The sequence below is a fragment of the Genypterus blacodes genome, unplaced genomic scaffold (genome assembly GCF_046128005.1).
Source record: "Genypterus blacodes isolate CSIRO-AG114 ecotype Tasmania unplaced genomic scaffold, CSIRO-AGI_Gbla_v1 ptg000070l_1, whole genome shotgun sequence".
Lineage (NCBI taxonomy): Eukaryota > Metazoa > Chordata > Actinopteri > Ophidiiformes > Ophidiidae > Genypterus > Genypterus blacodes.
Window position 1 is genome coordinate 2,484,371 of NW_027466880.1, and position 26,349 is coordinate 2,510,719.

General features: G+C 40.8%; 2 protein-coding genes across 4 annotated transcripts; one reads left to right on the top strand and one right to left on the bottom strand.

Annotated features, from left to right (window-relative positions):
* The first annotated feature begins 6,450 nt into the window (after positions 1 to 6,450).
* LOC143005441 (protein FAM3C) lies at positions 6,451 to 8,022 on the top strand. Its single transcript, XM_076156853.1, has 7 exons — positions 6,451 to 6,535; positions 6,956 to 7,073; positions 7,151 to 7,209; positions 7,360 to 7,410; positions 7,506 to 7,590; positions 7,689 to 7,815; positions 7,921 to 8,022. Exons 1-7 carry the CDS (start codon positions 6,451 to 6,453, stop codon positions 8,020 to 8,022), a joined length of 627 nt encoding a protein of 208 aa, XP_076012968.1.
* Positions 8,023 to 12,405: 4,383 nt separating this feature from the next.
* On the bottom strand, positions 12,406 to 26,022 carry camk1a (calcium/calmodulin-dependent protein kinase Ia). Of its 3 annotated transcripts, none has more exons than XM_076156871.1 (13): positions 25,858 to 26,022; positions 25,569 to 25,694; positions 24,175 to 24,293; positions 18,429 to 18,560; positions 17,251 to 17,325; positions 16,660 to 16,798; positions 16,438 to 16,564; positions 16,078 to 16,153; positions 15,890 to 16,002; positions 15,704 to 15,782; positions 15,522 to 15,609; positions 15,230 to 15,401; positions 12,406 to 14,863 (listed from the first exon to the last, which is right to left on the bottom strand). In XM_076156871.1, the coding sequence occupies exons 3-13, from the start codon at positions 24,258 to 24,260 to the stop codon at positions 14,760 to 14,762; spliced, it is 1,191 nt and encodes a 396-aa protein (XP_076012986.1). In that variant the 5' UTR covers positions 24,261 to 24,293; positions 25,569 to 25,694; positions 25,858 to 26,022; the 3' UTR covers positions 12,406 to 14,759. The 3 variants fall into 3 exon arrangements, with proteins under 3 accessions (XP_076012986.1, XP_076012985.1, XP_076012984.1); XM_076156870.1 differs by having other exon boundaries at positions 25,569 to 25,770; XM_076156869.1 differs by having other exon boundaries at positions 25,569 to 25,773.
* Between the last annotated feature and the right edge of the window lie 327 nt (positions 26,023 to 26,349).

The window sequence follows — 26,349 nt, forward strand, 5'->3', positions numbered from 1 at the left end:
TTATGCTTATGTCGTTGTTTAAAGCTGTTTGGAAATGGTGGCCAATAAATACTGACTGCATGTTTACCTTGATTTTTTACTCTTAAGTTCCCTCCAAAGAACTTCACCTGCTACTGTTACTTCTGCGTGAGCTCCACTATGACCTTGCAGTTTCCATGGTAACCTATAATGACCCTGCATTAACTTTCTCAATTCACTATTCGTGTGGTGTGGTGGAAACGACTGTGAGCCTAAGAGGCCGGTGTTTTGAAAAAATACCTGAAAATACAAATATATTTTACAACACATACTGTATAGTAACTAATATGAACATTTAATTCTAAATTAAACGTGAGTTTGAGGGTCACACACTGGCCAAGACACATAACTTTTGAACTTATACCCTACCTATAATGTCACTTATTGCATAATAACGAGATAAAGATGGAGCTACAGTTTGATTGATATCTTTTAATTTTGGTTTCAAATAACTATGGCAAGAATAAAAAGTTAGAAGGTTTTTTAGTTTGTACAAAATAGCACAGGGACACACAAAAAGGGACAATAACTGAAGAATTTCGCCAATACATTTTACTTCTGCATTTTTGGTGTAATGGCAGGACAGACAAGCGAATAATAGAGTATCGAATAATTGTGAACGTAGCGAGTATTTATTGAATTTATGTATTGAAAGAGGGTATGTTTGTACCTTTGTATCTGCTGTGGAGCAAAGTTAAGTAGTTAAGAATTTCGTTTGTATGATAATGTTAACACCGCTTTAGACAGTAATTTATTGACGGCCCCTAAAGCCCAGACTACAGGATCTGGACGGTCCCGCTTGGTGGGCGTGGAAAATGGTTTCGTCACAACGTCACAAACTATTGAGAACCAGGAAGTAAACAAACATGGCGTTCAACACGTCTCACTAGACTCTAGGGAGGAACAAGCCTTTCGCGTTAATTTGTCATGTAATTGTGGCCTTAATTTGAAATTTATTGATACCTTGCGTCCCACACAATGAGAATCTGTTGACGAAAGCCACAACATGGCATCTGACCAGGTAAGCAAACTACAGGTGGTGTTCAGTTCTGATGGCAAATAATTGTCATTTCTCATTTACACTCACAGACATATAATTAATTATTAATAACTTATAAATGAGTCCCCTGAATTCAGTGCAGTGTAGTAGAATGTATTAGAATTCGTTTTGATGTGTTGTTGTGTAGCCCACGTAAAGCTATTTCTCGTTGGAATCCAAACTTAATATCAGTAAAGTCTTATGTGTGCAGAAAGAAAAGGCAAATATTTCAACATTAAGAAATCTGATATCAGTCGCTTCAAATTCAGACAAAATTCAGGTGTGTGCTTACGTCTGAGTAATATATATTATTTTTTATTTCTATTAAAAGCTCTTGTAACTTTCCACTCTAATCTCCTGTTACATAGCTCCGTTGGTTTCCAGTTTGTAGGTCCAACTGTGAAATGTAATGCATCCCAGTCCAACTGCATTTTAAGCAAAGTGGTGTATAATATTTTACACCCCCCGCCGTCTTTGACATACATGAGGGGGCAGAATATTAGAATCTCCAGTCAGCATAATGCGATCCAACACAAAGTACAGCCCCAAAAAACACCTCTCACACCCAGTCAACAAAAATAAACATCACTGGCGCCACAAAGTGAGTTTTTATTGTATTGTAAAGATGCTGGATTCTTTAGGCGTACGTCAAGTCTTGGCTGCTGAATTTTAAAGTTAAGTTTTTTGTAAGAACAAGATGCAGGCCAAAGAAGAGCTCATGAAAAAAGTGTATGCTCACAATGTTGCTGCTTCTAAAACGTTTCTCACCTCTCAGTCTGCATAGCATTGTGACCGATGCAGGCTGGGTTTTGTTGACAACATAAACATAGATGAGTGTACATGTTCAGATAACGACAACAGTGATCCGTTTATCAGAACTTGGTCTATACTGTAGTTTTTTAATTATTGCTGTTACTTTAAAACAGTGTGATGAAGCTCTGTTGGATTGTTACTTTTTGATGAAGCTCCACAGCAAGAATCTTGATTTTCACTTCAAAGGTGATCATTACCATATCTCACCTTATAACCCCTTAACTTAAGACCTTAGGGAAAATTCTAACTTTAGTATGTGTGCGTGTAGGATGTGTGTCACCATGGATTGTCAAAGCCTACGTTGGTGTTACAGATTCACACCCCTGCTGTTGAGCTTTTGGGTTGTATACCAACGTGATTCATAACGGTGCTGTTCAGCTCCCATATCTCCTGCCCATATTTCCTTTTTATCAGAGCCACATATCATGAACTGAGCTGTTAGCTTTATGGGCTCTTTAACTACCCCACTGTTAGGTCTTATTGGATTCATTTGTCATTATAGGCTGGGTTAAGGCTTCATCCTGGGATCATTGCATCGGTGATCGTAGTTTCTGTGGTAGCGGTAGCCACTGCTGTATTGATCATTCGAAAATACTGCTTCCCAGTCAAGTAAGCAAATTTTAATTAATGAGCCTGAAAACGACTATTTGAAAAAAAAAGATTCACACGGCAGTTACACTTCACCCTCATCTGTCACACAACTTTATTTCAGTGAAGTCACTTACAGATACTCATTGCTGAAGCGACTGGAGGATCAGGGTTCAGCCGTCGCCGAGGAAGATGGCGACAGGGGGCCGTGCACAGTGGGACAGGAGTCAGATGAGGTCAGTGTTTCATGGCTCTCCTGACTGCAGCTTTTTGTTCTCATCTGTTCCACACAGCAGTTTGCATTCAATAGACGCTGATACTGCTCTAACCTTGTTGATCACGTCGTATGTCATTTGCTGTTTTTTTTTTGACAGGATCTGTTGGAATAAATCTCTTGACTGATCTGCCGCTGGATGGAATGAAAAGGAGTTTATCATGCGTGAATTGAATGGTTTGTGTTTTCTGGATTTGCATAAGTCCCTTTGGTCCCTTATCTCTTTATGCTTGATGTGAAATGTTGATCTCACTTTGTATCATCCCTGAAACTTTACGGGGAAGATTTACTGCCTCCTGCTTCTAAAGCTATAATTTATTTTCTGCATTAATATCGAATCAAATAGCTTCCAATAATGCAGTGCTGCTGATTTGTGCATAGTTCATCTGATTGTTTTGGGATAAAACCAAACAGTACCGGTTCGCATTAAAAACGGCAGGAGGCTCATAAAGCTGACTGGACATAAAGCTGCCTGTCCAGCCTGAAACAGAGGGCAGCCTAAGTAACAGATGACTGTTGAAGAAAGACAAATATTTGGCGAGTCAAAGAGAGACATATTGCTCTCAGCACAGGGCAGATATGAAGTAAATATTGGAGTAATATCGATCACAGACCTCAGTGTGATATCCATGCTGTTGTGATGTGCAGGGAGGTGTTTGGTTTCGGGTGTGTTAGTCGTAAGAACCCGATCGTAATCTCACTGGCGAGGTAAAGTCATTGCTTATTTTGTTGACTCTCTGACACTTAGTATTAAAAATGTTCCCTAATGCAACTTTAATTTGGTATTTAACAACCTCATAAGGCCTCAACTCGCAGTGAAATTGATGTTTTGATTGCTCATACCTCATTTAAAGATTCCGTCAATCAATTGGAGGGCAAAAATACTTCAAGTGTTAGTATGATAAACTACCCAGAAGCCAGTAAAAATCTGAAGAAATCTCGAGGTAAGCAGGTTCCCTGTAGTGGCACGAGGATGATTAATAGCGGAGTAGATTAATGAAGATTGGAGCTTTTTAAATTAATTGATTGCTTTAAATCAACCTTCACCTAAAAATGTGTAGTGAGGAGTGGAACTTGTGGTTAAATATGCCTTAAAGTGATCACTGCCACATAACACTTAACACTGGCAGAGAGCCTGAGAGCAGCATACATTAAACAGATGAACAGGTATGCACACTTTAACATTATCTTAACATCAATATGACAGGAGATTCTAAAAAAACACATACATATACAAAGCACCAAAGAAGATAACAGCATAAAAATAGATTTTAATTAATACTGATTGCTGATACTGATTGACTATTTATGAGGAATTATTTCAGCAGTCTAAATTATTGAGCTATTTTAACTGCTGTGCCAGTGATCAGGTTAAACGAGGGCCATGGACACCAAGGTTTCATGATGATGATGATGATGATGATGACTGTTAATAATGACTGCATAATTTAGTATTATTCATGTTGGTTATTAAATACTTTTCTTCCAGTTGTGTTAAGGTGATGTGTGTGTCACCTGCTGGTTTTGTTCATATTTTAGTCTTGTATTTCTCAGATAAGAACATTGATGAGAAAATACTTATTTTATTGTTTGTTTTGTTCATATAATATATGCTATGAAATAAATTAAATGTATTGTAGTTGGTTTAATTGTCCTTCTTCTTCCCGTAGTTGATGGGCTTATTATCTTTACAGTCCTCTTGTCCCAGGAGTCCCTCAATACACATTCTTCATCCTGATCAGTAGATAATAATACACAACTACCCCCTGCCGGTCACTTTCAGTATTACATCCTGTTGTGACCTTAAGCACCGATTTAGTAAATTGTTAATGGATGTGTTATGTGACTGTCGGAATGATGGAATGATGTCATCTTGCATGCACCTATGATATCATCGTACTAACAGCATTGATGTCATCTGAGACTCCAGGGCCATATTATCATGTCATCATAACTGTCTGTGCTTTGTGGCCCTTACTTTGTTTTCATTACCTCCTAATTCACATGGGTGTCACATATCCCTGCATTTTTTTTATTCACCTCTCTGTGTATAAAAACAACCTCCAAAATGTTTGATAACCGCATGCTTTCTTTAAAAAAAAATATTCTGCAAAGAAATCACTTAATACACAGTCTATCTATCTAAACATGTGGCACAGTTTGAGGCAAAGATTTAGATTTCTATCACCGCAGCTACAGAAGACAAATGTTTCAGTGTTTGTCTGTGTCTTTTCTCAAGGTATTAAAAGAAAAGTTCACCAAAACAACAATCTTACTAATCCAGTGTCCTATTTGTCCTGTCTTTGAGGTAATTATAGGAAAACAACAATTATATGAACAAACTATAATCAGGGCTCCAGTAATAAGTGAATGTCCAAAATATAAGACCCTCCAATTCTGCACACTTCCAGCTAATTGTCTGCTCCACTTATCCACTTAAGCTATCGAGCGGCTGTGGGGGGAGGAGGGGGCTCTTTCATACATTCTTTTTTAGACATTCTTTCATTTTGTTGAATCGTATCAAGAAGCCGGAAACCCTCTGATGGAAAAGACTAAAGGTCAGCTGGAAAAGCTGGTGGAACGTGGTGGTGGATCAAGAAGGCAATTTGGGAAAAAGCAGATGAGTGAGGAAATAGAGAAGCTATTTGGAGAAGCCAGAAAGCTGGAAGAGCTGAGCGTTGGGCTGGAAGCAAGGAGAATAGACAGTAAAAGAAGAAGTAGCTGGAAACCCTCAGCAGGAAACGAGGAAAATAGAGAAAACACAGAAACGCAGCGGATTGGGCTGGAAATGCACAGCCAGAAGAGCCACTGGTGACACAGAGGTGGACAACATCAAGAAGAGATGGAAAATGAGACAATGATACATAAAGTCTACTGCAAAAACCGAGGGCTAGGTAGCAACCAAGAGGATGGAAAAGATGACGAAAAAAAGTGATATATCCCAGTCAAGCACTGCATATTGAGCACGTTGATCTCACACACACGCATTCACTGCCTCATCAGGTCTACAAGTGAGTGTATGTGTATCGAACCAGTTATGGGAGGATGTATAGCAAAGAGGAAGGGACTCTGCAAGAATAATGACGAACAGGTCAAAGGTCATTATCTATAGAGCTGATAGAGGCGTGGTCAAGGACATTTCAAAGGATACTTGTTAACATCAAAGGATGACCTTTCACCTTGTCCTTCAATACTGCCACCCTACTCGCTACACCTATCGCCTTACTCAGCTTAAAACCACCAACCACTCACTGATGTGCAAATTGTGTTATTAATGTATTTCTTAATCTTTAATGCGACATCTCCTGAGAAACTCGTCTCAAATATAACCCTATACATTCTCATCTCTATTTCCTAATCCTTTAACTTTACATATCAGTTTCTTCTCTGTAGTATTGTTCTGTCTGCAGTGTTATATATGGAGGTAACTACACATCATTTTTTTTATGGGATTTATGGAAATTTACATACAAATAGAAATCTGACTCGACACTTTTCCAAACCTTTTTCATTTCTTCACCCAGGCTGAAACATGAGGCGCGTTGCTTTATAGGCCATTCCCTCCGGTTGATTCCTTTCCCATACTTGTCATAGTATAGTGCAGAAACTTGATCATCTCCCTTACAGTGGCAGTTTGAACAATGCCACATCCTGGTCTGTATTTAGGACAGGGAGGGGTGACGCTTTGCTTTGCAAATACAAAATCCTCACTAAGACTATGATACACAAACTCAGCGGGATCGCCAACATTGGTGACAGGAGGAACCCTCAGGAGCGGAAAGTTGCAGCTATGAAATGTAGAGGTGAGTTTATGGTTTGATTAGCAAAGTTTGCCAGTGTGATGTGATATTTACATGTTCTCTCTACCGTGTCGACAGACTTTTTGTGCCTTTGTGCTGTAATCATCACTCTGATAACATGGGGAATCTCCATTAATCAGTTTGACATACAGGAGAAAGCAATTCATATTCTGGGTGAGTTTACATGTTAATGCATTATTAATTATTTCTTCAGCCGATTGTTCATTAATTCATGTATTTGATTCTTTGGATGATACTGCCTCTCTTTTTCATTTTAGGAATCGCAAAGGTAGAAATTGTCCCAACCAGTAAGGGAAAATATGTTATGTTATTGTATATCTGATGGAATTATGGAAATCATCTTTTATGTTTTTTTTATCATATGATATCTGAAATACTTGACTCATTATTCTTCATTTTCAGCTAAACCTGTGGTAAAGTGCAGCCTGTCCAAGACTTGTCCACTGGATCACTTTGCTTTATACATCAGGAGCGGCGCAGCAAATGTTGTAGGACCCAAAATTTGCTTTGAGGGTGAAATGTATGTTAAAGGTCATTTGTGACACAGGATTGTTTATAAGTACGTTCAAAGATTTACCTTTATTTGTATCCCCACAGTGTAATGAGTACTGTGATGAATAATGTGGGACCAGGGCTGAACATAGTGCAGGTGAATGGTGAGTGAAATGAAATTCCTCAATATCTCTATGTGCTGAGTAATCTGGTGTTATTTGCTGATCGATCAGTGGATCTCAAAAAATGCATTACTTTGTCACTGCAGTTTTGTTTGCCAAATTAAAAACTGAAATTTAGTTTTGCCTTTCAAGGTGAAAATGGAACTGTGGAAAAACTTGGCTACCTTAATATGAAAGATGGAAGTAAGATTCATGATTGTAAAAAAGAAATCAATAAATTCAAAGGTCATTGAAATCTTCAATAATGCGGCTTTTTCTTCTATTCTCACCAACAAAAGAGGAAAAAGATATTCTTGCGTACCTGAAGGCAATTAAACCCGGAACGATAGTTTTGGTGGCATCGCACAGTGACGTGACATTAAAGTAAGTTTCCTCCCAATGATTCCTCTGCTTAAATGATTTCATACCACATAATAAGGCTCATTTCCACAACTGCTCCCCTCTTCACTATTTTGTCACAGAATGACAGATGAAATAAAGGAGGTATTTGTCGGACTGGGAAGCACCATGATCACGTCAGTTAAACGCAAAGACAACTGGGTGTTTGTTGGCAGAGCTGGAACAGGCCTGAAAAGCCACTTTGAAAAGGTTAGTTCCATTTGGGTCATTTAACACCGTCTACCTTGAACTACGCTGGAAGTACAAAAGCATGATACGCCGATGACAGTGTCTTCTTCCCTGTTGACCCGTCAGCGAGCCGTTAATGATGTGAAAACCAACATTTATGAGGAATGGCCGGAGATGGTGCAGGTGGGCGGCTGTTTCCCCAGGAAGGCTGGAGGACAAACACTGTGAAGGATTTTCATTATGGCCTGGATGTGACTGACTTTTCTTTCACAATCATTTTCTCCCCCCTGTGAAAGTGCTGCTGATCAGAGAATGCTTGCAATGTCTTAACATGAACAGACAATTAACAATAATAAATGTTCCAAGAAAACAGACAATGACAGTGTGTGATGTTGCAAGTTCATGTGCGAGCTCAAAACGACACCAAACACACGGCGTAAATGTGTTTAAGATTATTTCAAACCCCAGACTCTCCTCTCTGCGGTCTTCCTATCTACTCGCATCGATACCATCATTGCTTCTCCTGTTAGTTGCATACCTTGCTGTTTCACTCGGCTCTATATGTGCACTAAAGATCTGTTCAGCACTTTTGGCCTGTTCTCCATCCGAGCAGTTTCTCTCTGGCATTTTTGGCCGTCGAGATGGGAAGTGTGGAAATCGGAAGAATCTGAATCCACACAAAATAAGAGCCACTGTGATGTATTCAATCAAAGTTCACATATTGAATAGAAATGCTTATTTGGGGTGTTATGGACTTAAAATTGTAAAATGCGCATAGTGGAGCGCGATAGCAATGGATCTGCCAAAGGAATCAGGAGGCGACAGATCTTCGTAGGCTTAACATTAAACACACATTAAACGTTAAACTGATAATCCTTAGTTTTGTGTTTTCCGTCTCCTGGCTGACATCTAACAGCAGTAAGGGGTAATAACAGCAGGTTGGTAAACAGCAACTGCGAAATGCAACGTTTGCAGAAAGGCAATGTCAGTTATTGACAGATTGACATATCCAAACAAATCAATGTCAACATTTTTTTTACTGTAGCTAACCAAATACTTGACAGATGAGTAACTCGTAAAACCTAACATCATTCTTGGTCTGCAGAGTAGCAAATCGGTACATGCAGCCACCTACTGGGCTGGATTTGTAACACATTTTCACAAGTACCTCACCTCTGCCACGATTCATGGAAAATCCTTTAAATAGATGCGTGTGAAAATAAGACAAAGACATCTGTCAAATGACTGAGACCACAAAATGCCAAACTTGGTGTTAAACAGGCTTTCATACCTCGACAAAACAACACAGTGTCTTGTTGTTGACACGTAGAGAATAAGATACGTATAGAAAAGGAGACAGTAAGGGAGCTTACAGTGGGATAATAGAAATGAAAGTTAAGAGGAAACCATTTACATAATAGAAGACATTGAGCAATAATACTCTTTGATTGTCTGACATAATACATTTATACGCAGTAAGAAGAATTATTGCGGATTATAAACAAAGTGCCATTGCTTTGCACACAGGGACACATTGAGTGATTAGTTAATTCTGAGAGCATTATTTTAGTATTCCTTTTGTGCTGTGAATGTCTCAGCCAAGTACGAGTCTTTATTCCACCCAACACTGCAGAGTGTGCCTGGGAGAGTGTTTGTCCTGTCATGTCCCATTAATTCCTCTCCACACAATATCCTCTGTGTGAGTCTGGCCCTTCAGCGGGAACCTCTCCTCTTCCTCCTCCTTCTCCTCCTCCTCCTCCTCCTCCTTCTCCTCCTTGGCCTCCTCCTCCTCCTCCTCCTCCTCTCCAGAGCCAAACAGCAACCCGGCAGCAGAGACTGAATCATTAAAATGATTCACCTAGATTACACTCTCTCCTCATCCTGATCATTCTTTGTAATCTTGTTTAAACTTCACTTTATTTCAATATTGGATGCTGTTTTTATGGGGATGTGCTTGGATTTTATTACTACCCTGAACAAGCAAGGAGCTGATTCTTCTCAACCCTCTGTACATTAATAATCAAACACATGTTGGAGCTGAAACACAGCAGAAATACAAGTAGTCTTCACTTCAAGTGTATAACACAAATAATATATAATATCTGGATCAATAATGTAACTTGCACTGTAGTGTATTGTGCTCGGGCCTAAATACACTCTGTATTCCCCCACACACTCATCTGCACTCATCTTTACATCAAACAATAAAAGCAGTCAGAAACAGAGTGAGTGTTTGTTTAGCAGCTCAGTCTGAATTCCAAAGAATTATTGTCATGCCGGCTATAAATTCTCACCAAACTTCAGCAAACGACTCAGTGAGAATAAAGCACTTTTATTTATTTATTTATTTATAAGATCTATCCACATTAATGAGGAGCCCTTCACTGGTATGATCGCTCATCTCACTGAAGCTGTCACTTAATGTACAATTACGCACAACACACACACTATATGTATGTGCAGTGCTGTTATGTTCAAAACAAAAGATTGTTTTCAGTCTTTTGTTGGCTGAGTTTGCTTTGGAGTCTTATTCCCAAATGTTGTGATGCCCAATTTCTCATTTAGTTCAGACTTCTGAGTGACTCGCCCAAGTATTCTTGACTCATAACACATTTTTATTAAATAATTATATTATACATCTTAGATGATGGAAACATTATTTCTATTGGATTAGTTTCAGTGTGAGATACAGCTGTATTTCTTTTTTCGTTTCAGATTCCAATCTTTAACATTCAATCAAATGAATCCAATTTGACGTTTTTAAATTTTGTCTCATCATCTTGTAATTACTTTTTCCCAATATTTCATTTCCAATCTCAATAAATATGGAATCAAATGTGGTATTAAATCAGATACGAAGAACATTGGAATTAATATTGCAGCTATACGGCACATTGCTGGTTTGTTATTGGTGAGATTATAGCTGATTCCACCTGCATATTTCATTGTGTTTATGTGTACGGTTGTAATGATTTGATAGCTTTCATTTCTAGAAGTGAGGTGTAAAATGTAATGCTTTCTACATTCAGTTTGATGGTTAAGCCTCAGTGTTATGAGGATGCAGTGTGTTTTCCCTGTAAACAGAGGAGGGCCTTGATCTCATCAGGGCAAAGTCATTTTTGGGTTTCTTTTAGGTGCGGCAACAATGGAAAACTGACTGATTTCTGGAAAAGAGGAAAAAGAACCAAAGAATGAAAGAATGGAAGTAACTGGGGGTCAGAAAAGGGCAAAGAATAACATCTCTTCATCACAGACTGGGAAACATGCGCAGGAAAATGTTATTAATCTGAAATATTAATGACATGGCTCCTTAAGAACTCATTATAACAACAACCATTAGACATTCTTTGGTATTTTCAGGGTAACTTATCATCATATCATATTTTGTTAAAAAGGCTATTTAAATAAAGTGGAGCACTATGCAGCACCAGCCAGTAGAGGGCGATGTGCAAGTGTGGTTTAAACGTGAGGTAACTTCAAACAGTGCTTATTTGTTGTGGCAACAAATAAAATGATAAATATCTGAGAGTTTGCATTTGTTTCTTGCTAAAAAAGAGTTTTTCAACAAGAGACTGAGATCTGCATCATAGGTAAGATTCCTGACTGCCTCTGCATGCTGGACAGCTGCAAGGAATAACACTGATAGGCAGTGATACAGGATCAATAAGCACCGGTGGACTTTAAAAGCTCTAATGTACAAACAAATCAATACTTTACAAAAATAGTGTATGCAGCACTGTATTTGTGACGAATAGGTGAAGGTGAAGAAATTGTTTTGGCAGCAAATCATCTCTGTGATGAGCGAGTCATAAGTGCAAGTAAGTGTTATAAATCAAAGTAGGTGTTGATGGAAAAACAAACAGTCCACATTAATAAATAAAAGTTTGTATGTGTGAAACAGTCTGCTGAGTCATTACTTAGACTGAGCAGTGGAAACCAGGACGCACAGTGAGAGCGTTCCTGTATAAAGTTATACAAGCATCATTTTTCACTGTTCTCATAGGGATTCATGGAACACAAAATGTTTTCACGAATGATATTAAAAAGCTCTATCTGATATAAAAAAAACAAATACTATTCAAAGGAACACAAACAATGTAATGCTTCAATAACTGAAATGAATAATGTTAAAGAATTGTGATGATATGAGGGATGTTGACGTGTTGCTGTTATATTGGATGAAATTGTTTCATAAGGTGTTGCATGTATGCAAACAGAGGACAAAATATTAAACATGACAGCTTCACAAATGTCACACTGGCAGGATTACATCACACAATGCAGGTGTTTGTGATTTTCCCCGTTGTGGGACAAAAAAAGGATTATCTTATCTTATCTTTATCTTTATTTTATTGTGTCTATCTTTGTGTGCATTATGGGAACCTGGGAGATTAAAACATCTTCTCTAAAATCACTGTATGGGCTTAGATAAGATATCAACAGCACATTTCATTAATCTGCATCTACATTTTGCAAGAAATCTGTGATAATTATATTTTAAATTGTTACTTATTTACTTTTTTACATCTGTATAAAATGCCTTGTTTTACTTTGTCTCGACAATCTAAAAAGAGAGTGCAGTATAATAACAAACAATGCATAGACAAGGAAGATTTAATTCATTTTCTGCAATCATATCTGTGTGGGTACAAATCAATGTATTTTCTTGTTCAATAACCCATGATGCATTGCATCCATACATTTGTAGCTCAAAACAGCTTTTACAAAAAAAGGATATACAATATATACTTATATTTATATATATATAATATACACGTGTTTCTTTATGCATTTAGATGTGTTTGTAATGGGTAAAATAAGATTGTTAAAAAAACACAGCCAAACAAATCCCAGGTTAGGTTCATCATAGGGTCATTACCCAACAAAGTATAGCCAGGTTATCAAAGTCACCAACACTGGCTATCTTACAGTTAACATGAAGCCCTTCACACACAGTTTGCATATTTTCCACAATTACAGTCATGTAAATGCAGAGTGATTGCCCTCTTTTACATCAATAGATTAAGTGGCCAACAAAATTCAGAATTAATCCTAATCAACGAAATCTTATGGATCTGATGTCTGCACAGCTCTCAGGGTATAGTATTGCGTCAGCCATAGGAGCTACAGCGTGGTAAGATTAATATCGGGATTAAAGTCTCTCAGACAGTCAGGACATTTTGTCTCATGCTTTTCTACGTTAAAGCTGCAGAATCATGGACATCGTTCATCTCAGCGTTATATCGGTATGACGGCTACATGTATGGCTTTTAGCATTGTCGTTCATCTGGCAGTGTGCCACATGGTATGCTGAACAAATTGATAACTTTTCACATTAATGGCTACTCACATGGTAGACAGCTGACATGTTTCTTTTCTATTGTGTCTGAACCCTGTTTAAAAAAAAGTGTTTTTTTCTCTGCTAGCGTGTGGAATCTTCAGAGAGATGGTAGATAAGCAATTCAGCAAACATCAAAAAAACACCAGAGCCTTAAATAATGAACATAGTACAGGATGTCACTCAGGTAGAGACTTGACCATCATAGGCAATGCAAATAATAACTCCACTGTGCTGTGTTGTACTTTGTCAACAACATTATTTCTGGTGTTACTCACTTCACATTATATAGCTCAAAATTACAGTATTACATCATTTGAATCATCAATACAACAGAGTAATAATAATAATCATGTGTGTCATAAACTAATTGATCGTTATTCATGTAAACATATTTAACCAGGTCATGCAAACAGTAGACCAAAAACGTCTTCCACTAGACGTGCACAGCACAGAGCACGTGGAGCGCCCACACTGAGATCCCTCCCACTCAGCATGGGAGCGGGCCTGACAGCAGGGGGGTGGAAGGGGGGGAGGTGTAGATGCTCCTTAGAATTAGAGGAGGGGGGGTGTGAGCTTCATAAGCAAACCTGGGACATCCATGAATCAGAATCAGAACAGTTATCTAGATTATTCCCGTAACTCTGCTTCTTGGAACGGAGCCCAGGTCCTCTAAAACATCTTCTAGACATGCTCCAAGTCTTTTAAGAGCCCGTAGATAAAGGTCACATTCCTTTATTTTTTGAGGAAGGGGTTGGGGATCTCAGTTTGAGCCTCGAATAACAGAACAGCCATAAGACGAAGAAAGTCTCCTTTTGATATTCATACATTTCACTGTTTTCCCTGACAGACGCATGCAGACACTTCAGGCCAGAACCGCTCTTCACAAACCCAGTCTGAGCCAGAATATCCACCATTTCCCCTCAACACCCTCAACTTTTCAAGTAATTCCGTCACAACAGGCTTGAAACAAAAAGGAGTAGATACTGATAAAAAGACTACAACACTTCATAATGACAATCAAACAGAAGTTATCAAACACAACAAACTGGCATGTGGCATACATAGGCAGTGAAGAGGTTAAAGTGAACTAACTATTGAACTAACAGGGACCTGGTCAGGGGCTGGGTGGTGTCAGATTAACGGGTCAAAAGGATGCAGGATTTCAATATGTTGTTAATAAAGCTGCCTGCGATGTTGAGGCTTTGGGCTGCGTGGATGTGGGTGATCAGAGGTAGACGACAACTAAAATAAGAACAGAACGTTGCCTTTGCACCCCTGCCTCAACCCTCGTCAAGACTCCGCCTCTCATTTCATGTACACACACCAGTTTGCTTAGTCAAAACACGACTTAGGGTACAGCTGGAGACTCACTGGCCCTTTTCCAATCTTTCCATTGTTGTACTACAAACTGAGTTCAAACCTATGTGCGTGTGTGGTGATGGAGGATGTGTTTGTTTGGGGGTGGGGGGGGGCGTGAGACCTGCGTGCTATGGTTGTGTGCTCGTGGTGGACGCTCTGCAATTCCTGACCAGACTGGGCGGGGGCGGGCTCTGGACGCTTCCAGGGTGTGGGGGGTGGGGGGGAGGAGGGGATACAATGTCAACATGGCGACGGGAGATTGTGCTCAGACGCGACTGGCTGGCCTGCAACAATAGGTGCAGCTCCTCAGGCTGTCCCGATCGGCGCTGCCCTCTGCACTGCCGCGGCGACCGTCCTCGTAGTGAGACACTAGAGGACAGAAAGAAAAGAAGAAGAGTGGTAGAGTATTGATGCTTACGAGTGATTTTGCAGGTTAGGGCGTCAAATTCAACATGAGGTAAGATCACCACTAGTATGATGACAATGCAAGACTTAAAACTTAATGTTTCCGTGGATTTTTATCACATGAGAAATGTCATTTTCTCACACTAAAGCTTTCTCGACCTAAATTCAAAAACGCAGCACTTACATTTGATGCTTGAATTCATTTGACGGCCCTCGCTTACTTACTTTTACTTCAGTCGAATTTTAAATGCAGCACTTTCACTTGTAATGAAGTATTTTACCCCCTTTTCTTTGAATGAAGCATTTGAATACTGTCTGCTGCTAACTTACAGCTCTCTTCCTCCCCATTCCCTAGATCATCATCCTCTTCCTCCTCCTCCTCCTCTGGGAGCAGATGTCCATGGCAGGGACTGGTGGGAGTAATCTGGCTGGGTCCCTCGAGACTGGTGCCCAGTTGCAACTTCCGCATGTGGCGTACTACCGCTGTGGCATTAAACGCTTGCTGCATTGGGAGACACGGGAGCACAGACAAGGGGAAAAAAAGCTATAATTGCAAGTCATCATCACCATCATCATCATCATCATCTTTCCGCACGGATCATGATTCAGCTGAAGCACTGACCTTCCATTTACTTTTGGCAAAATTCTTCTTGATTTGCGCGCTGACAGATTCGTGGATGTTCTTATCCAGAGCCGTGTCTCCGCAGATCCTGCAGAGTCACGGAGAAGAAAGAGGCTGGTACACACAGCCGACCACGCCGAGACACCATGTATCAATGAGGGCGAGAAATTTGATAGTACTACCATGGGTGTTGGAGGGCCTGCTCACATGTATATCTCTTCAAAGAGTCCTTCTCCATCAGGTGACAGATGAAGTCTTTAGCTGAAACAAACAGTGGCTTCATGTTATAACGATCCACTCTTACTGGTTATATGTTTCATTATTTGATCTTTTTTTTTGTTTTACCTTTTTCAGGTAGCTGGACATACCTGAGTCTGAAATGTCATCCCAGTAGGGAGAGTCAAACTCATACTCCGCCTTCAGAATCTGCTCAAATAACTTGGCGTCGTTCTCGTCGTAAAACGGCGGATACCCGCACAACCTGAGGGAGTCACATCGGAGCGTTTTCAACACTTCAACAGCGTCGCTCTCGGAAAACAAAAGAGCCGAAACTTACAAGATGTACGAAATAACCCCTATGGACCAGCAATCCACTGCTTTGCTGTACGGTTTCTGAGCCAACACCTCAGGAGCTGCAACACACACACACACACACAACACAGACGCATGCAAACATTCAAAAACAGGAGGGGAAAAGTAGCAACGGTGACCTGCTGGAGTAATCTTGACCCATCAGAAAAACATGCGCTCTGTTAGAGAGTCCTTCTGCAGCACTCGCCATCCACTCAATGAGCCAATAAAGGAGCCTCTCGTAAACCCATTGAATACAGATATTCACTGAAAACACAAGTAGGCTACTGTGGGGGAGGCCTGAAAGGGGATGAGGGTAAACTTACCATGAAAATGAATGACTTACCAACATAGCCGGGAGTGCCGCAGGCTGTGGACATGACACTGCCCGCTCCCTCTATCTTTGACAATCCAAAGTCACTGATCATGATTTTGGAGTCTTCGTCCATGCTGTAATAAAGCAAGTTCTCCGGCTACAAAAGGAGAACGTTGACAGAGGGGTGAGTCAGTGAGGCGGAACTGAGCGCGGCTGTATTGTATTCCTGTCTCTCCTGATAAGCCACAGTACCTTCAAGTCTCTGTGGACGATCCCCATGTCGTGGAGATATTTGACGGCGTCCAAAATCTGGTGGATGAGCTGGCTGGCGTCTCTCTCCGTGTAGAAGCCTTTCTCCACGATCCTGTCAAACAGCTCACCTCCAGACACTCTGCCAAGAAGAAACACAAGGAAATAGACCTGTAACAGTAATCTTGAAGTACTGTAAATTCGACTGTCAATTGATATGTACGGCGAGCCTTTTTGTCTTTTAATCCGTCTGATATTCGTAGTCTTCAAGTAAAAAATCACATTGTTAAGATCAATAATTGCATTTTTACAAGTTAAAATACATATTACAGAGATTCCCATTTAAGATAAGGGATTTTTGATCTCTACAGAGACGTTTTAGATCTTAATAACCCAATTCTTGTGGGCAAAAATTGAATTATTATCAAAAACTGGCATTCTTTTGTAAAAATGTAATTAGATCTCTGTAATACAATTCGCAGTTCATTCTTGAAAAAAGAGTTTTGACTCGTACGAGGAGTCCATTAAAAGATAAAACGGCTCGCCATAGATATCGCTGATGTGATAAGAAGAGAGTTAAGAGAAAGAGCTCACAGCTGCATAACGAGATATAGATGGGATGTGCTTTCAAAGATGTCTTCTAGTGAAACGATGTTGGCGTGCTGGATTCTGCAGAAGATCAACGGACAAAAGAAATCATCAATGAAAGATCCGTCTCCACGTTTCTCTGGTGCTTACTGACATGTGGTCACCAGGTGGCGATCTTGCTACACAATTCATATTTGTGATGGAAACTCCTACAGCACACTGGGAGAAACCAGCATGGACAAATCAAATCCTAAAGTTTGTACTCTAACACAGTAAGCCCTCGAGTCCTCGTAGATCAAACACAGGAAGCTTGAGCTGAATGAACGACAACGGCCGACTGCTAACAAAAGACGGCCTTGGAGATTACAGGGAGGGTTTGACTGAATGAAATGAAAGCCAAGAGTCAGCGCATATGGACGCACCGTGGCAGCTGGGAGCCTGCCACCACATTTTGGCGTACAAATGGAAGGAGTACAAATGAATGCAACCAAATACAGATACACGATCCTGATAGGACAAAGATAACGCACGCTAAGCAGACAGGAAGATCATCCAAACTGGAGTGGCGGTATTCTTGTTTCATTGTACAGAGAATTCTGCTACTTAACCACTAAGAACAGCAAAAACAAAAGGCATGGATAGAAGAACATATAGAGTACATACTGCATATACATTTACAGTAGATAGTAGCTTTGGTTGTAGCTTTTGGCCCTGTAGTATCTCTGTCTAACTCTTCATTCTTTTCTTATTATTACATTTTTGGTAAGGCGTCATGTGTGTCTCATTGCTTCTTTGTTAAACGAATGATCGCATTCCATGTCTGGCACAAACTCCACTCACTCTTCCACATCATTTTCATCTCCTTATATACCATAACCCCCCACCCCACCTCTCCACCCTCTATGGCTCTCTCTCTGTGTCTTCCATACATACTGCTGCGGGGAACTCCACACCATCCGCGCCTCTGTGTGCTGTTTCCCTGGCAACAGGGACACTAAAAATAGGTCTATCTTCTTTACTCCTGACATTTCCGGTGCACAATCCCACTGTTTCTACTGACACCATGCATTTAGTCACCCATTCCATTGACCTCTGCGCGTAGCACATCTGGAAGTTCATCTCTGTTGGAGCATTGCGACGACTAATTCCTTCCGATGAAAGCAAAAAGGCGTCGGCAGCCTCACCTGTGCAGCACTGCAATCTCATTCTCTATGTTGTTCTCTTTGCCCTCCAGTGCTTTCTTGGGGATGCACTTGATAGCCACCAGCCTCTGGGTCCTCTTCTCCTCTGCTAGGACCACCTCAGAGAACGCTCCCCTGCAACACACACACACAGCAAGCAAACTAAAGTGAGGGCAGAAGGGGAAACAGTAGACAATAGAAAGGAGGATTGTATAGATTCATAAGCATTGAATATAACGTGCTGTTGGTTAAGATATCAATTCCTCTCTGTGCATGTTTGTGACCTTTACAGAAACATAACAGCTGCCTTCAAAAAAACATTCCGCTATTCTAAATGTTTTATTCCTTTTAATAATAGAAACAGTAAATGCAGTGTGACTGCTTCCAAGGGAGAGCAGACTGCATTATAGATTATGGTCTGGCAATGATGAGAGAGAGAGAGCGGCGTGTATTTACCGCGTCTCCCCACAGGAGCGTGGGAGGGAGCCTGGGAGGAGGCCTGAATGCGGCGACATTGTTAGCAGCCATGGGGATCCTTTGCATGTCTAGCAAACAGCAGCGCCATCAAACACACAATGAATGTCCAACGACCAGCAAATGTCTCTTATATAAATCTGGAAGCTTTTTTCCAATCCGTTCGCACGCCGCGGTTGCCAACAGCGACCATAGGATTAACATACAAACAATTGTCAATTTATGTTGATTCGTGTTTTAATTGTTTTTAACTGTTAATTATGAGTCTGTGTGTGTGTGAGAGAGAGAGAGAGAGAGAGAGAGAGAGAGAGAGAGAGAGAGAGAGAGAGAGAGAGAGAGAGAGCGAGCGAGCACTAAAGAGTTGTGTAACCCCTGACTGCGGCAGACGACAGTTTCTTTGCAAGAATTAGCTACACGTGTTTCCATCATTACATAATCTGTGGTAATCCATGACGTGGCTTCATACTCCAGCCATCTACAGCTCTGCAGACACATTTACACACTCAAGCTGCAACAACTCCACATAATCCCAACACAAAAACAATCTACAGTTTACAGTTCAGGTTTCATTGGCGGGTAAAGAGTGTTTACACGTCTGTTGTGTGATGACCCATAGCCCAAGACAGGAGGAGACGTGTGGGACACCTCAAGGAAGGTGATGGACGTGTGAGTTTGTTGTGGAAATGTGATGCAATGTTATGTCACAGAGCATCAGTTTTGAAAGGCAGCTACGCTACACTGGAGAACAACAGGCAACTATATAACTTTACATTTTAACCAAGAAACAAAGAAAGAAATCCTGCACTCCTGTTATCCTTACGATCAATATAACAACCTACGCTGACGATGGCGTTTGTTTCGTTGCAAGCGAGCCGGATTAATGGATGAAAGGCTACTTAGAAATATTACGTCTGCATCGTTTCACCCAATCGTTGTGAGTGACAGAATGAGTGAGAGCAAATGAGCAAGTGAGAGAAGGATGTGCATGGCTGTATACACACACACACACATACACATTCACACACGCAGACACACACACATTTCTACTGTTGGCGTGAGACACATTGTAATTAACCATCCAGTTGCTCATTTCTCCTTGGAGACATAGTGGGGGTGGGCTCTCTGCGGGTTTGGGAGAGGAGATGGAGGAAGAGGGAAACCACTGTGGCTGTAAAGCAGAACTGATGAGATTTATTTAAGAGTGCGTGTGTGTGCTTTACACGAGACGCCAGAGAATCAGGAGAGCCGAGAGCTTTGAGTCACTGCATGCACGGCCTTGTAGACTTTTATCATTTTTGACTTGTATTGTTGTTTGACTGCATGTGTGTGCTTGTGTTTGCTAACGAGTGCAATGATTTCCTCACAAATGTTGATTGGATCCTCTATTCCCCAGCCTGTGTATCAGATTGAAATAGACTGACAAACTCGTCAGAGAGCGAGCCCACGCCCATGTGATGCCAACAAATCATCCTCAAACACAAATTTACTGTTGCTGCTGTTACATAATTATAATAAAGTTTCACATGAGTCACAGAACTCCGTCAGAACTGTTCAGACAGAGTGATAGATAGATAGATAGATAGATAGATAGATAGATAGATAGATAGATAGATAGATAGATAGATAGATAGATAGATAGATAGATAGATAGATAGATAGATAGATAGATAGATAGATAGATAGATAGATATAGATAGATAGATAGATAGATAGATAGATAGATAGATAGATAGATAGATAGATAGATAGATAGATAGATAGATAGATATAGATAGATAGATAGATAGATGGATAAAGAATAATAAAGTTGAACCATACTTCTATTTGAACATTTAGCTCTTATTTTGTGAAGCATATAAGCCCAGACCTCGCTGCAGCGTGGCGAGTGTGCTATAATTAAAGCGTAATCCATCTCCCTCACACTGACGCTGTCTTTCATGAGATGGCAAATATTATTCATAATGGTTTTTTTTGTTTGGTTGCTTTAGAGACGATGCTATCGATCAGCAGAGGGCTCACGGAGCTGTTTTCAGACATCCATCAGCCCATCGATTTCACCTCGTGCAAGTGCTCCCATCCAGGCCGTCATTCCTCCGACAAAAGCTTTCTCTTTTTAGCTTTCTCCACATCGTCTGGGTGTGTGTGTGTGTGTGTGTGTGTGTGTGTGTGTGTGTGTGTGTGTGTGTGTGTGTGTGTGTGTGTGTGAGAGAGAGGGAGAGAGAGAGAGAGAGAGAGCATACGGTATGCATACAGACGTTAAGTTCCATTCTGACCTATCTTCACACCTATTTTTACACCTCTGCCATCATAAAAAGCACTGAATATTCACATAAACTTTTGGACGGGACCACTCATCAACTCCCATCTACTGTACACACAAAGTCATAATGTCGCTATAAACACAAGAGCTTCCCAGCATTGTTTAGTCCTCAATAATCACAATGTCAGCGCTCCCACACATTTATATCCATCTGGGCTCTCACAGTGTTTTCTTAAAACGAGCATCCCACATCTACGTCTGGTCTCCTTTTGCTTTCACAGAGTTTAAAGCTCCTGTGATGAGCTGTGGAAAGTTCTGAAAGGGACGCCTTCGAGACAAATATATGTCTGGTGTTAATCAAAATGAGAGTCTTTCAGCCCTGGTGGATAATATGGCCAATTGTTAACCAGGCAAACTCACCTCATCTCTGTACTGTATAGAAATGTAGTACCAGTGGAAAACTTTTATATTACTCAGCTCACAGTCGCCAGCTCAGCCGTATCTCCCGACATACTGTTACGTCATCGGCAATCATCATGCATCTAACAGAATTTTAATTCCCTCTCACTTCTATTGAGGATGATAACATTGGAAGCTTGCAGATTTCAGCCCAACAACCACTTAAATAGAGAAACACATCCAGCCAAACTTTAGATTTCCATGGTAATTTACACGGCGTGAAATTAAAATGTATAATAGAAAGTGAAAATGCAGTGAAAGCTTCTCTCCTCCTTAAGTTGAACCCAAACTCCAGGCCTCCAGATGCCACTGACGAGAATCTGGGTGCGTTGGGAACTCATCAAAAACGTTACACATTCACTGGTCAATAAACAACAAAGGTATGTCTCCATAGTGACTCTGAGGAATCCACATGGAAACTAGTAACTTGTTGTCCAGGCAACCAGATTAACTATGATCTCAGAATAGAATTTGGGACAGATCTTTCCATTTGGCTTCTGACTGGGGGCTCAGGCCACAAGCATAATAAGTTAAAAGCATGCCACTCAAGACTCTTCATATGAAATATAAATATTCTCTCTCTCTTTCGTTCTCTCCACCACTTTAATCCTCCGTACACACAGAGAGCAGGAATTTGGAAAGGCGAAGTAAAGACCAAACCGGCAAAACATCCAAAGTGTTCCTTGTATTAATAGCTTCATTTGAGAAGAAAGGCTCTCTTCTCCTGCCTTTCATTTCAACAATTAAACTCACAAATCTGACGCACTTACAACAATGGTGTGTGTGTGCACATGTGTGTGTGAGTCTTTCATCTTCCCTGAGTCCTTGAAATACCTAAAGTAACTCTGCAAATACCAACAAATATAAAAACAAAGTCTGTCATTACTTCTGTGTCATTCCTTTCAGCCAATGTGACACAGAGGACACAGACGATGATGACAGTGTCTGAAAGCAGACTCCCAAACGCAGGTGAGGATTAAACGGGGATCGGAATATGATATTATAACACAAATCAATTAAGTCTATCGCAGTGAATACCTGGATAAAGCCTCTCTGTAATCTTCTCTTCCAGCATAAGGAGCTTTCCGTCAACACATTAAGTCTGGCCTCCACCACGTCCAGCTACGCCCCCGTGACAGGACGGAGAGAATATTACTTTTTTTCAAATTTTTTCTGACATGACTGGCAATTTAACCTTTCAATCTTGGTTATATAATCGCCTCATTGCGTCGTATTTTTTAAATAAACAGCAGTTGTACGTGTTTAGCTACAGTTATATATTTTTCTTAATGCTCAGTGTGATGGAGTCCTGGCATCCTCCTACACGGCAACATAACCACACACAACCTAATCGTCTCAACCGCGGCTGTTTCCTTTTCTTGGACGTGAACCAGCGTTGCACAATCATTAATGCCGGATTCTGTGCTCCCTCTCCTGGGAAGCGAGTGTGATTCAGGGGGAAAAGAACAACCGCGTATCCATATGGCACAATCGTGTCGTCGCAGGTGGATGGCGTGCTGGGCTACTTGTACTTGGGCTAGCGGGTGTAAAGGTGCCCCCTTGACCATCTGTCCCCACACCAAAGACAGATCCTTCATCATCCTCATTGTCTAGGAGGCAACCACTACCCCTCTAGCTGAAGTATATCCTCAATCCATCAACAATTAGGAGCGTAGTGATCTTACTATTTATTGCGTATCCTTGATTGCTTCACAGCAACACACTGTAGAATCAGGTTTAAGCAAGAGCTGTTCTGTTCTGATCTGTAGGGAGTTAGTATGATACAAGATGCCATCATTCCATTTGCTCAAGCCAAATAGTCAACTCAATCAATTAATCCAATTGTCTTGGCAAATTAACTCTCCTGCAATGGTTTGATGGAGTGAGAGAGGACCATCACCTCTGTGATACGTTGTTAGCATCTCAGTTACGGACATCAAGTCTACACCAGGCCAGAGTTTAGATCAGACAACACAGCTGTATAATATCATTTGCGTAAAATGGCAGAAATACAACACCCAGTGTGAGTGCCAGCTGATGTATACATTGTTTAATATAATATGTGATCTACAGTATATTGCTCAAATGTTGATACAGCTCAGGTCAGATCAGAGATGGTCAATAACGCCTACAATTTAAATCCTTGGCATGTGCTGACACCTATACAAATGCATTTACAAACACGCTGTCACAGCATTTTGTGAACAACAGTCCGGCTGTAGTCAAAATCATTCTGGTATGGTTTGGTCTCTATTTGAGTTTGAGGATGAGTAGCAGAGTAAATGACAAACGTTTGTGTAAAAGGAAGCAAATGTTAAAGTGTAGAATTATCAGCAGGGGCGCTGCACTGTAGCCTTTAATATACAACGTATTAATCCATAAGACTTCAAGTCAGAAGACAGACAGATACTCGATTGGGATGTGCAATTTTTAGAAGGGTGAGAGAAAGTCACAGCAGCATCCAACAGTGCTTAAGATAGAGTCGGTCACAAATAGCCACAGAAGGCAAAATGTCAATAAAGAATACTGCAGTCCAAAAGTAGCACTGCAACTTACGTTCCCAGCACGTCTTTGAAGTCATACTGTTCTTTGATGTCTGAAGTCTTCTTTTTCCATCCATTTCCATCCTCTCCAAGAGGCATCCTACAGTGCTGATTGGACTCACCACACTAGAACTGTGCAGGAGAAGAGCAGCATATAAACAGAGATTTGATTGCACATGTAGTCAAGTATAAAACAGGACTGCTATAACGTTGCAATATATCAACAATGAAAATAACGATTTTACCGTTAAGGCCCAAACAACAGCAATCCCCTCAAACGCTGCATGTTTTCCTTAAGTGGCAGTGTGTATTCAAACACTTTCTGTGCTGCGTCTACATCGTTCCAGCTCAGATCACGGAAAGCATGCACTTGAAACGTTACACCAAAATCAATGGGCCCTCCTGCACGAGTTGATATTTAATGTAATTATGAGTATTCAGATCTGCAAACGATATTCTGCCTCGGCATTTGTTTAATAGATCCATTAAGGTTTGGCTTACTGATGTGACTGCTGCATCAAACCTCCAGCCATTAAACCATTGATTTTCCTGATTAAGTGTCCTGGATACTGTGTGCTGTTGCATTTTGAGACTATACTGACTGAACTGAATGAACAGCAAGACATATACCATGCAGTCACGTTTTGCTAACTGATTATTCATACTGTATCTTCTCTTCTGTGAAAGCTGGCACCTGCTCAAAGTAAAACAATTGCAGGCTGACGTGGATAAATGAGAACAATCCTCCAGGAAGAGGAAATAAGAAAAGGATAGGGTTAATCATGAAATACATAAATGCATAAACCTCAAGCATAAACCTCAACCTGCCACGAACCTTCAGGGCAATAATAGCGAGGGATGACAGAAAGTAGGACATACAGTGCAGCAGAGATGGACAAGGGAGAAACACATGCATGGTCATTAACTGAAGCAGATCCCACCTGGGGGACATATGCTTGGAACAAACCACCATCTGAAGCCCTTTTCTCTGTATCACTGCACTCTGAACAAAAGTGGCTCTCTGCAGGGGATACTTGGATGTACACGGCAATGGAAATTGTATTCCTGTGAGAAGTATTAAAGGGAAGCATGTTAACCCGCATTAGGCCACAGGGCGTGAATGACAAGCAGAAAGGTGAATGGAGATGAATGCATTTCTGTTAGATGCTATACCAAATCACTGAATGAGTCCCGACTTTTGGGTGGTGATAGTGCAAGTGACAGTGCGCCTCGGGATGAAAAGGCGGTACGAGGTGTGCAAGGCTATACTGCAGAGCTCAAGGGTAAAGGCAGCATCTCTTAGGGGCTGCAGGCATGCGGCATGGAAAAGCTATAAAAGCATTAAATATGTCCACCCCCGTGAAGAAAAACACACAATTCATGCATTCGATCAAAGGAGAGACGTACCTAAAATTGCGAGCTGAAGCCGTGGTGTGTTTTCCTTCCTGGGAGCGATGTGGTTGGGTGCTGCTTGTGCTCAGCGCTGCTCCGTTCAGACTTCTCCTGACGTCAAGAGAAGCAGGCGTCTGTGGACTACGTAGCGCAGCACAAAATCACTCTGCGTCCTCTCATAACATCATCTGTGCTTCACCGTCCCAATGTCCACACGCTGCTGTTATGATCACAGTCATAGACATGGTACTTAAAAAAGCGCCTTGCCGTTAATATTTATGAATACATAATTTTTCAGACGTACCGTGCAGCAAACCATGTGAAATTGTTGTATCTATACTAGATCCGTCTTTGGCTTATGTGAACCACTAAATATGGAAATACGCGTGAATACAAGAAAACCTAAACTAATTCGCCTTCCTCCCTGATTAAGCATTTTAACCAACAAAGCCTGGATTCTCCGTCAAAGGTCCGGAGTCCACCAGAGGCCCTTGAGGGGTGGGACCATGTAAGCCAATTAAAGTGTGTACTGTACAGGAGATGAACATAAAAGGAACACCAAAATTAATTAATTCAAAGTGCCACTGAACAATATCAAGTGTTTTATTATGTTGTCCACCAGGATAAGGATGTGGGATGATAAATTGCTGCGAAACAGTGAATGAGTGCTGGAAGGGGGTAAGAATCAGCATTTATTTCATCAACTGCTCAAGAGAAGGCAATACTAATAATTTATTATTATAATTGTTATTACCACCATCATCATAGTATGTATTTTACTATTATTACTACTACT

What these genes read in the sequence shown, in the direction of transcription:
- LOC143005441 (XM_076156853.1), top strand. Translation starts at nt 6,451, where the DNA reads ATGATACACAAACTCAGCGGGATCGCCAACATTGGTGACAGGAGGAAC. An exon ending in TGCAGCTATGAAATGTAGAG is followed by an intron (nt 6,536 to 6,955) that starts GTGAGTTTATGG and finishes CTTCATTTTCAG; the next exon opens with CTAAACCTGTGGTAAAGTGC. An exon ending in ATTTGCTTTGAGGGTGAAAT is followed by an intron (nt 7,074 to 7,150) that starts GTATGTTAAAGG and finishes GTATCCCCACAG; the next exon opens with TGTAATGAGTACTGTGATGA.
- camk1a (XM_076156871.1), bottom strand. Translation starts at nt 24,260, where the DNA reads ATGCCTCTTGGAGAGGATGGAAATGGATGGAAAAAGAAGACTTCAGAC. An exon ending in CTATATCTCGTTATGCAGCT is followed by an intron (nt 16,799 to 17,250) that starts GTGAGCTCTTTC and finishes TCTTCTTGGCAG; the next exon opens with AGTGTCTGGAGGTGAGCTGT. An exon ending in GGGGTTATTTCGTACATCTT is followed by an intron (nt 16,003 to 16,077) that starts GTAAGTTTCGGC and finishes TGACTCCCTCAG; the next exon opens with GTTGTGCGGGTATCCGCCGT.